The sequence below is a fragment of the Phyllobates terribilis genome, unplaced genomic scaffold (genome assembly GCF_046119375.1).
Source record: "Phyllobates terribilis strain yellow unplaced genomic scaffold, ASM4611937v1 Scaffold_2__4_contigs__length_985480577, whole genome shotgun sequence".
Lineage (NCBI taxonomy): Eukaryota > Metazoa > Chordata > Amphibia > Anura > Dendrobatidae > Phyllobates > Phyllobates terribilis.
The window spans coordinates 3,929,319-3,941,472 of NW_027362762.1; the positions used below are offsets into that span (position 1 = coordinate 3,929,319).

At 47.7% G+C, this 12,154-nt stretch overlaps 1 protein-coding gene across 1 annotated transcript in view; it reads left to right on the forward strand.

Moving 5' to 3' along the window:
• Positions 1 to 3,120: 3,120 nt before the first annotated feature.
• LOC141242833 (olfactory receptor 52K2-like) overlaps positions 3,121 to 12,154 on the forward strand; it is a 121,387-nt gene continuing 112,353 nt past the window's right edge. Inside the window, exon 1 of the mRNA XM_073668872.1 lies at positions 3,121 to 4,054. Within this exon, the coding sequence (XP_073524973.1) occupies positions 3,121 to 4,054 (934 nt within the window). The remainder of the gene's footprint in view (positions 4,055 to 12,154) is intronic.

Consider the following 12,154-nt stretch of genomic DNA (forward strand, 5'->3'; position numbering starts at 1 on the left):
TGTTGACCATGTCTGAGTGCTGTTCACAAGTTTGGGGAGGGTCTTAAATAGTCAGAAAAGGCTGGCAAAAGAGATCTTTAATCCACACATGTGAAGCTCATTATTCTTGGTGCCTGAACTACTTCTTAATACTTTTGGGGGACCAAACAGAATTCTTGTGGTTTGAGGGGTTGAATAATAAATGACACTCTGAATTAACTTTTAACGTTTTTAAAAAAACAAAAAAACAAAAACAAAATTTGCTGCAGTGCATTTCCCACTTCCAGGCTGATCTACAGTACAAATGTCACAATGCCAAGTTAATTCCGCATGTGTCAACCAGCTAAATCTGCAGGGGGTTGAATACTACTTGTAAGCACTGTAGATGGCAACGTTTGGCCTCCTGCGGTGTAGAGATGGCATGGGGCGGCCTCCTGCTATGCATAGATGGCTACGTGCGGCCTCTCGCTGTGTATAGATGGCTACGTGCGGCCTCTTGCTGTGTATAGATGGCTACGTGCGGCCTCCAGCTGTGTATAGATGGCGCCATGCGGCCTCCCGCTGTGCATAGATGGCTACGTGCGGCCTCCTGCTGTGTATATATGGCTACGTGCGGTCTTCTGCTGTGTATAGATGGTGCTATGCGGCCTCCCACTGTGTATAGATGGCTACGTGCGGCCGCCTGCTGTGGATAGATGGCACCGTGCGGCCTCCCGCTGTGTATAGATGGCACCATGCGGCCTCCAGCGGTGTATAGATGGCTACGTGCGGCCTCCCGCTGTGGATAGATGGCACCGTGCGGCCTCCCGCTGTGTATAGATGGCTACGAGTGGCCTCCTGCTGTGTAAAGATGGCTACGTGCGGCCTCCAGCTGTGTATAGATGGCTACATTAGGCCTCCCGCAGTGTATAGATGGATACATGCGGCCTCTTGTGGTGTATAGATGGCTACATGCGGCCTCCTGCTGTGTAAAGAAGGCTACGTGCATTCTCTCGCTGTGTATAGATGGTACAGTGCGGCCTTCCGCTGTGTATAGAAGGCACCGTGAGGCCTTCCGCTGTGCATAGATGGCGCAGTGCGGCCTCCCGCTGTGTATAGATGACTACGTGCGGCCCCATGCTGTGTATAGATGGCTACGTTCGGCCTCCCACTGCGTTTAGATGGTGCCGTGCGGCCTCCTGCTGTGTATAGATGGTGCCGTGGGGCCTCCTGCGGTGTATAGATGGCACCGGGTGGCCTCCTGCTGTGTATAGATGGCACCGTGCGGCCTCCCGCTGTGTATAGAAGGCTACGTGCGGCCTCCTGCTGTGTATAGATGGCTACGTACAGCCTCTCGCTGTGTATAGATTGCTATGTGCGGCCTCCCGTTGTGTATAGATGGCAACGTTCGGCCTCCTGCGGTGTAGAGATGGCATGGGGCGGCCTCCTGCTATGCATAGATGGCTACGTGCGGCCTCTCGCTGTGTATAGATGGCTACGTGCGGCCTCTCGCTGTGTATAGATGGCTACGTGCGGCCTCTCGCTGTGTATAGATTGCTATGTGCGGCCTCCCGCTGTGTATAGATGACTACGTGCGGCCTCCCGCTGTGTATAGATGGCTACGTGTGGCCTCCCGCTGTGTATAGATAGCTACGTGTGGCCTCCCGCTGTGTATAGATGGCTATGTGCGGCCTTCCACTGTGTATAGATGACTACGTGCGGCCTCCTGTGGTGTATAGATGGCTACGTGCGGCCTCCCGCTGTGTATAGATGGCTACGTGTGGTCTCCCGCTGTGTATAGATGGCACCGTGCGACCTTCCGCTGTGTAAAGATCGCACCGTGCGACCTTCCGCTGTGTATACATGGCGCAGTGCGGCCTCCCACTGTGTATAGATGGCTACATGCGGCCTCCTGCTGTGTATAGATAGCATCGTGCAGCCTCCCGCTATGTATAGATGGCTATGTGCGGCCTCCCGCTGTGGATAGATGGCACCGTGCGGCCTCCCACTGTGTATAGATGGCACTGTGCGGCCTGCTGCTGTGTATAGATGGCTACGTGCGGCCTGCTGCTGTGTATAGATGGCTACACGTGGCCTCCTGCTGTGTATAGATGGCTAGGTGCAGCCCCCTGCTGTGTATAGATGGCTACGTGCGGCCTCCCGCTGTGTAAAGAAGGCTACGTGCATTCTCTCGCTGTGTATAGATGGTACAGTGCGGCCTTCCGCTGTGTATAGAAGGCACCGTGAGGCCTTCCGCTGTGCATAGATGGCGCAGTGCAGCCTCCCGCTGTGTATAGATGGCGCAGTGCGGCCTCCCGCTGTGTATAGATGGCTACGTGTGGCCTCCCGCTGTGTATAGATAGCTACGTGTGGCCTCCCGCTGTGTATAGATGGCTATGTGCGGCCTTCCACTGTGTATAGATGACTACGTGCGGCCTCCTGTGGTGTATAGATGGCTACGTGCGGCCTCCCGCTGTGTATAGATGGCTACGTGTGGTCTCCCGCTGTGTATAGATGGAACCGTGCGACCTTCCGCTGTGTAAAGATCGCACCGTGCGACCTTCCGCTGTGTATACATGGCGCAGTGCGGCCTCCCACTGTGTATAGATGGCTATGTGCGGCCTCCCGCTGTGGAAAGATGGCACCGTGCGGCCTCCCACTGTGTATAGATGGCACTGTGCGGCCTGCTGCTGTGTATAGATGGCTACGTGCGGCCTGCTGCTGTGTATAGATGGCTACACGTGGCCTCCTGCTGTGTATAGATGGCTAGGTGCAGCCCCCTGCTGTGTATAGATGGCTACGTGCGGCCTCCCGCTGTGTATAGATGGCTACGTGCGGCCTCCTGCTGTGTATAGATGGCGCCGTGTGGCCTCCCGCTGTGTATAGATGGCTGTGTCATTAACGTGCAAACCACCATGGGGGGGGTAAAAGGGTTAAAAAAACACTGAGAAAAATTCTCACATGAATTGCATAGTGGCTTTTCCATAGAGATTTCAATATATTAAGAGGATAAAAATTTTGATGGGAGGAGGAGGAGGAGGAGGAGTGCTTCTTTAATGAGAGCGAGCAGAAAATTTGAAATGGTAAGATTAGTCGTTTTTGTTAATTCCACGATCTTTCTTTTATTTTGCAATTTAGTAAGAAATGTTGCCAAGAGCAGAAATGTTAAATTCGACCCTCTTCAATCCCTCCCAGATGAGCCTGGGATTTGGAGACCTCTCGGATGTAGGTTACCTATACAGTGTGATCACATTACTGGGCTTCCTGCTGATTATTTTGTGTAATAGTACGGTTATCTCCACCATCTTACTCAACAAGAGCTTGCAGGAGCCTATGTATATCTTCATATGTGCCCTATGTGCCAATGATCTGTATGGCAGCAGTGCCTTCTACCCAAGTCTGTTCACAAACCTTAGTATGAAGACTCGGAGTATCTCCTACACGGCCTGTCTAATCCAAGTGTTTTGCATCTACACCTTTGCAGCCTGTGAGTCGTCCATATTGGCCATAATGGCCTTCGACCGTTACGTGTGCATCTGCAATCCCCTGAGATACTCAACTATCATGACCCTGTACACAACATATAAGTTATTGTTCTCCGCCTGGGGATATTGCTTTGCCTTGATTACAGTCCTTGTTGTATTAACTGCTCGGTTGCCTCTTTGTGGCAATGTGATCCCCAAAATTTACTGTGATAACTGGACGGTGGTGAGGCTCTCCTGCGTGGACACCACAGTGAACAATGTATTTGGCCTTTTCACCACAGTTTGTGTCATCGTACTTATGCCGCTACTTATTCTTATGTCCTACATTGAAATTCTGAAAGTCTGCACAAAATCCAAGGAAGCCCGAGCCAAGGCCATGCAGACCTGCACTCCTCAGATCATATCCATGCTCATCTTTTTTGCTGACTGTATCTTCGAGGTAATGCTATATCGATTTATTCCCTCCATGGTGCCCTACGGATTAAGGGTAGTCATGTCTGTGCATCTCTTCGTGTTGCCGCCAATTGTCAATCCTATACTTTACGGATTAAAAATGACGACCATAAAAGAGAAAATCTGTCAACTTTTTAACTCATTTGTGTGGTATCTTGGTAATGAAACACCTATGTATAGGCCATCAGTATGTTTTGCAACAATAAGGTTGTGAAGGTCTTGAGACATCTCACTGGTTTTACCCATCATGAGATGTTTCTTGTGTGGCACCTTAGTAATGAGACACCTTTTTATAGGCCATCAACTGAACCAGCTGATATTATTTTTCACTAAGTGTCAGGATTACTTTCTAATTACAGGTACATTTCAGAGGGTGTTATGACTTTCCAGGGTTTTTTGCACCTCTCTCTTTCTTTATGTGTTCAATACTTTTTCCCTGTTTCATTTCTTATTACATAATTTATTGATATCTATGGTGATTTCTTTACCTGTGTAGATTGGACGGGTTGTTATCGGCATAATGTATGGGCAGAGACCCTGATTCTAAGGATATGTCACTTATTAAGCTGCGTGTTGTAGTTTCAATCAGCAGAAGATTATCACTGCAGGACTACGTTTCACATGCAGGCCACTTAGGCTAATCTGTATAACCCAGCCCTTACCACTAATTGGCTGCTTGTTGCCAATGTACACAGGGAGCAGCGAATCATTGGTGTGGGCGGGATTACACAGAGCTCAGCATGCTGAGCACTGCTACATCTAAAGTAGAGAAAACAGGGATTTTATGAAAAATGCAGCAAGCAACCCAGTAAGTGACACATCGCTGCAATCAGATTCTCTGCGCCTACATTATTCTGCTATGTGATACCCTAGGAAAACCCTATTGACAGATTCCCTTTAAATACTATAGCTTCTGATGACTGTCTAATGATTCTTCTGTGATCCTTCTTATTACATTAATATTGTTGTCACTATTAACATTATGCCATCAAAATATATATAATAATATTACTATATGTGTCCATTCTCATGGAACGGGAGAAACACAAAAAATAATATTTATCCAAGCTATAGGGAGCCACAGTGTAACAACAAACCAGAAAAAAACACTAAAATTCTAAATCATTATTAATTAAGAATTTTAAAAGAATCACCCCACGTGTAAGAGTATAATCATCATGGCCAAAAAGGTTAAAAAAAAGCTGAAAACACAGAAGGAGGGGTTATCACCCACTTATAACCAGCTGCAGAGTGGGAGGAGTCCAGAGGATAAATACGCAGCCTTCTAGAGCATTTGATGTGGGGTGGGTCTGGAGGTGAAAGCTCTGGAGTAGTATTTTCTTGTGAAGGAAAGCTAAACCTTGTGTTTTTTGTTCCTGAAGCGGGCGGTTACCCATAGCAACAACGGACTGTGCCATATGTTATGTTTTGTTTTTCCTGTTAGGCAGTGAAGGCTATGTTTGTTTCACTAACGTTGCACTGGCTTATGCAGTACTCTTAATAAAAGAGTGGAAGATTTAAAGAGACAGTGTTCCTCTGTCTACCTCTATGTGCCGCCGAGTGAGCCGATTTACCAAAGTTGGCATTAGAAGTGCGAGCTAGATCCCCTGGAAGCAAGTGTGACAGCTGGGGACAAACTGCATGTCTTGGATGAAGACGGTAAGAATGGAACAGTGGTCAGACAAAATGGAGGAGATGATCAAGCACCAGCACCAGCAGCATCAACAGCACCTTCAACAACTGCAGCAGTACCAGCAACAGCTCCGGCAACACCAGCAGTAGATTGATTTACTCACAGAGGCGGTTCATGGCATGACAGCAGCTCCGACTCCAATGTCAGATGATGATTAGTGTTGAGCCACCCCCGTAGTGTTCGAGTTCAGTTCGGTTTATCGAACACCCGTATGTTCGCCGAACTGTTCGTCAAACTGTTCGTCGAACACCGTTAAAACCAATGGCAGGCAAACAAAAACACATAGAAACACATAGAAAACACATAGAAAACACTTCAAAGGTGTCCAAAAGCTGACAAACTGCTGAGAAGACACAACTAACACATGGAAAAGTGACAAGTACATATAGTCATGCGAAAATAAAAGAGGTGGAGGAGTAAAAGGAGGGGGAGACACAGATATAGGCATGTCATGCCCTTCTAAAATCCAAAAAAGTGTGAAGCCGACACGGCCAGTCCGTTCCTGCCCGTGCGACCTCCGTGTCGCTGGGTTTGTGCCAGAGCTGCGGTGGACCCTGACGGCCAGTCCCCCTCTCCCAATACTGGTGCCTGTCCGCTGGTGGGTCGAGCGAGCCCCCCTGCGGTGGAGGCAGGTCTAATCTTTTTCATTTAAATTGTCTCTCTAATTTGAATGAATACACTTTAAATCCATTTACAAGGATCTATTGAAGGGCAAGTCTCATGCCAGCAGCCGCGGTAATTCCAGCTCCAGTAGTGTCCACTAAAGCTGCTGCAGTTAAAAAGCTTTTATAAGGATCGAGCTTGGCGGTCCACGGCAAGGCGTCCTACCGCCAGTCCCAACCCCTGTGCCTTGGGGTGCCTCCCCGATGCTCTTCACTGAGTGTCCCGGCGGCCCGAACCATTTCATTCGAAAAAATTAAGTGTCCAAACTACAGGTGGTGTAGCTTGCTTAACAGCTGGGATAATCCGCTGACTAGCAGACACTGCTACTAGGCACAAAGTATTTCCTGGGCTTGATGCAGTTAAAAATTTGTAATTAGATACTCTCGTTGGATGCTGAGAAAGCATTCCATAGAGTCTCCTGGCACGCCATATATTATTCTCTTAAAAAGCTTGGGGTAGGGGTCTAGGGGACCCTTTTATAGGCAAAATCACGGCCCTGTATCTCAATACGTCACCTAGGCTGAAGATAAGTGGAACATTTTCATCACCTTTCATAATCACCAATGGGACAAGGCAAGGATGTCCTCTGTCCCCTCTCTTATACATCCTAGTGACGGAGCACCGGCTCTCATCAATTCGCCATAACTACAATATTAGGTGGATTGAGGTGGGAGGCACCGAGTACAAGTGCTCTCTATTTGCTGATGATGTCCTAGTATATATCACTCAATCACATATATCCATCCATGCTGTTATGGCTGAAATAGATCACTTTGTTACATGGTAAAATTTTAAAATCAATGCAGCGAAGTCTGAGGCCCTCGATGTCTCCCTCCCCAAATCCATATAGGATTCCATCCAGTCCAACTTTCCCTTTGCCTGGCCCTCACAGGGTATCAAATACTTAGGAATTCGTATTCATAGAGACCTCTCCCGTCTATGTTATCTTAATTTTGGGCCCTTTATTGAACAACTCCATACAGACCACGGTTGGCAAGTTAGAACTGTAAGATTCACTACGTGAACCACTGGTGTTTTGTGGAAAAGCACATGTACACTGTGTTCCAAATTATTATGCAAAAAGTGTTTAGGAGTGATAAGGGAAGAATTTGTTTGTTTGTCAGTTAAACTCATTGATGGTGATGTGTGTCAGGGCTCTTTATATCACTGTAAGCAATTGCAGACACCTGTGCTAATTAGTTTGGCAGGTGTGTCCAATGAAATGCAAGACTACTTAAGAAGGCTGTCCCACATTATTAAGCAGCCTACATTTTCTGCCAAAATGGGAAAGAAAAAGGATGTGTCGGCTGCTGAGAAGCAACAAATTGTGGAGTGTTTAGGTCAAGGCATGACTACAATCAACATTGCCAAGACACTTCATCCTGATCATCGCACAATCAAGAAGTATGTAGCTGATTCACAGTACACACGTGTGCGTGCTGATAAGGGAAAATTGAGGACTCTTTCCTACAGGCAATTACATCAGGTTAAAAGAGCAGCGGCAAAAAAGCCTTGTCATAGCAGCAGACAAGTTTTTGAAGCTGCTGGTGCCGCCAACGTCCCCCGAACAACAAGATGCAGCGTCCTTCAGAGGTTTGCAGCTGTGCGTAAGCCATCCTGTCGACCTCCTCTATCCACTATACACAAGCAGAAACGGCTCCAGTGGGCCAAACAATACATGAAGACTGACTTCAAAACTGTTTTGTTCACAGATGAGTGCCGTGCAACGCCCGATGGTCCAGATGGATGGAGTGGAGGATGGCAGGTTGATGGACACGTCATGCAAACACGGCTACGGCGCCAACAAGGAGGAGGTAGAGTAATGTTTTGGGCTGGAATCATGGGGAGAGAGATTGTCGGCCCCTTTAGGATCCCTGAAGAGGTAAAGATGAACTCCATGATGTATGTGGAGTTTCTCTAATAGCACTTCCTGCCATGGTTCAAGAAGAAGAACCGTGTATTCCGCAGAAAGATCATTTTCATGCATGATAATGCACCGTCTCATGCTGCACATAACACATCTGCATCTCTGGCTGATATGGGCATAAAAGGGGACAAACTTATGGTGTGACCCCCATGCTCCGCTGACCTCTACCCCATTGAGAACCTCTGGAGCATCATCAAAAGGAGTGTCTATGAAGGCGGGAGGCAGTTCACATCTAAGCAACAGCTCTGGGAGGGTATTCTGTCCTCATGCAAAACAATTGAAGCCGAAACCATCCAAAACCTGACAAATTCAATGGACGAGAGAGTTCAGAAGCTCCTTTCAAAGAAGGGGTACTATGTGCAAATGTAACATCACCTAGAATAAAGTTTTGAGTTGAAAACTGTTTGATTTCAGTTTCTAATAACCTGCTAATGCTTATAATTTAAAAAATGACCATTTTTTTGTTCTTTATTAAAATGAAAAGGTTGATCGAAGAGTGTGGGGGATCTAAGAGTGTGGCAACACAGTAGTGAGGATTATTTCGAATTCTGACAATCTGAAGGTCATGTTGCAGGTAGTGCAGCAAGAAGGCACTCATGTGTCTTGCACATCTAGGAGCCCCAAAATTATTTTCCGGGCTAGATGCAGCTAAAAATTGTTATTAATTTGAAAGCTGGTGGAGCTTAATATACATGGCCTAATAGAATCAGTACTGCAAACTGCTACAAGGCCCAAATTATTTTCCAGCCAAGATACAGATAAACATGATTAGTAATTTTAAATCTGGTGGAGTTTAGTATAGATGGCCTAATAGAATCAGTACTGCAAACTGCTACAAGGCCCAATTTATTTTCCAGCCAAGATACAGATAAAAATGATTAGTAATTTTAAATCTGGTGGAGTTTAGTATAGATGGCCTAATACAATCAGTATTGCACACTGCTACAAGGCCCAAATTATTTTCCAGCCAAGATACAGATAAACATGATTAGTATTTTTAAATCTGGTGGAGTTTAGTATAGATGGCCTAATAGAATCAGTACTGCACACTGCTACAAGGCCCAAATTATTTTCCAGCCAAGGTACAGATAAACCTGATTAGTAATTTGAAAGCTTAAAACGGTTGGTGAGGTGATTTTAACAAATCATCAAGCTTTTACTATCCCCACACAGAGGTAGAAAAGTCCTTTCGGATCTATGATTTGTTCATCTTTATGAACGTGAGTCTGTCTACATTATCAGTGGAGAGCCGCGTGCGCTTATCTGTCAGGACACCACCAGCAGCGCTGAACACACGTTCAGACAGAACGCTGGCTGCTGGGCATGACAAGATCTCCAAGGCGTAAGTGGCGAGCTCCGGCCATTTACCCAGATTGGAAGCCCAAAAAGAGCAAGGGTCCAGTGACACAGTCATGGCTTAAATGTTTACTTGGAGATACTCCTGTATAATCGTCTCTAGGCGTTGACTATGTGTCAGACTTCCTGTCTCCTGTGGCCTTGCAAAGGATGGGCTAAAAAAGTGGTGAAATGATTCCGCAAAATTGATGTTACCAGCAGATACTGTGTTTCTGTTACGGTTTGAGTGCTGAACACTCGACGGTCCCACGGTTGGCAAGTTGGAAATGTGAGATTTATTAAGTGCACCACTGGTGTTTTGTGGAAAAGCACATGTAAGGTTCTGCAACAGTCTCTGCTGATACTCCTGCATGCGTGCATCCCTTTCTATGGCAGGAATAATTTCTGCAAATTTACTTTTGTAACGGGGATCTAACAGTGTGGCAACCCAGTAGTCAGGATTATTTCTAATTCTCACAATTCGAGGGTCATGTTGCAGGTAGTGCAGCAAGAAGGCACTCATGTGTGTTGCGCATCCAGGAGCACCAAGTCCCTGTTGTGTTGGTGGCGAGGTAACAATCATGCTTCCTTCCTCTGTCCTCTCCCCCCAACCTCGCACAACAGAAATGTGATCAAGGTCTCCCTCATCTGATGAATCTTCCATCAGTTCGTCCTCCACTTCTTCCTGGGCTCCTGCACCTTCCTCACTAGTTTGGCTGCTACCATGCGCCCTGGTAAAACCATCTCCCCCACCCACACATGCCTTCCACCTTGGTGCTGCCGACCGTCTGGACCTTGCAGATGTTAGCCCTTCCGCAAACAACTCCTTCTCCTCTACTTCCTCCACCTCCTCTTGTGCCACCACCTGACTCCGAATTCTGTTTAACATGTGCTCCAGCATGTAAATCACTGGAATAGTCATGCTGATAATGGCATAGTCAGCACTAAACATCTTCGTCGCCATTTCAAGGGTGCATAGGTCCCTGATCTAAGACCACTCCTCCAGCGTGATTTGCCCCACCTCTGGATCTCGTTGGCCCAGGCTATACGTCAGAACATATTGCACCAGGGCTTGTCGGTGCTGCCACAGTCGCTGCAACATGTGCAGAGTTGAATTCCACCGGGTAGGCACATCGTATTTTAGCCGGTGAAGTGGCAGGCCCAACGACTTCTGTAGAGATGTAAGTCGCTGAGCTGCGGGATGCGAATGGAGGAAGTGAGCACACAGCGACCGTGCCCTCTGCAGAAGGCCATCTAGTCCAGGATAGTGGGCTTAAAAATTGCTGGACAACCAGGTTCAACACGTGAGCCATACAAGGCACGTGTGTGACATTGCCCCGGCGAAGGGCCACACCCAGGTTTGCAGCATTGTCGCACACGGCCTTCCCTGGTTTCAGGTCCAGTGGAGACAACCATTCATGAAACTGGTTCTCCAGAGCTGACCACAACTCCTCAGCTGTGTGACTCACATTTCCCAGACATTTCAAAGTAAAAACCGCATGATGACGTTGAGCCCTACTGCCAGCATAGTAAGGAGGTGTGCAGGATCCCTTCTGCGCAGTTAGAAAGCTTGTGGCATGACCAGACAGGCTTTGGGTGCAGGTGGAAGACCGAGAGGAGGTTGAGGAGGCAGAAGCAGTGGAGGAACTTTGACATAAAGAGGATTGACGCACAACTCGTGGGGACGGCAAGACTTGGACAGCAGCCCCTTGTCCTGCTGTCACCATAGTTACCCAGTGCCCAGTCAGCGACATGTAACGCCCCTGTCCATGCCTACTCATCCATGTGTCTGTGGTGAAATGCACCCTGTCACACACAGAGTTTCTCAAAGAAGCGGTGATGTTGTGTGCGACATGCTGGTGGAGCGCAGGCACACCTTTCTTTGAGAAGTAGTGCCGACTGGGCATCTGGTACTGGGGCACTGCGACGGACATAAGGTCTCAAAAATCCCCTGTGTCCACCAGGCGAAAAGGCAGCATTTCTGTAGCCAACAGCTTGCAGATGGTGAAATTCAACCTCTTAGCTTTCTCATGGCTAGGAGGAAATGGTCTTTTACTTGTCCACATCTGAGGGACCGAGGGCTGGCTGTTGTGCTTAGACGGGGTTGAGAAGGGTGTCCCCGGCAAACTGCCGGTCTGTGAGGAAGATGCAGGCGGACATGTTAGGTTGCCTTGATCCAAAGGTGGTGCTATCAATGTCGGACAGCGCTGAACACCAGCTGGTGTTTCCACCTCCAAAGAAAATGATGACCTGCCAATCACGCTGGCTGTTGCGGGTAAAGAGGTGGCAGGTCTGCGTCCCAAAACAGGTGTGACTGCTGTACCCCCAGTCACAGAGGATGAAGAGGCTGCGGATGCACAAGATGTGGCAGACGGTGGTTGGCCCGGCCGGCTAAGCCGCATTGTAGCACAGTGAGCTTCCCACTGCAACTTATGCTTCATATCCATGTGCCCGTTCATGCATGAAGTACTCAAACTATGTATTTTTGGCCTCTACTTAGCTTTTGCTGACAAATGTTACAGATAACACGAGTTGGGTCATCCTTATCGATCTGAAAAAAAGCCCAGGCTATGCAAGGCTTAGCACCCATGTGACCTGAAGAGCCACCACGACTTGTGGTAAGAGGCAGAGTTGTGTTTG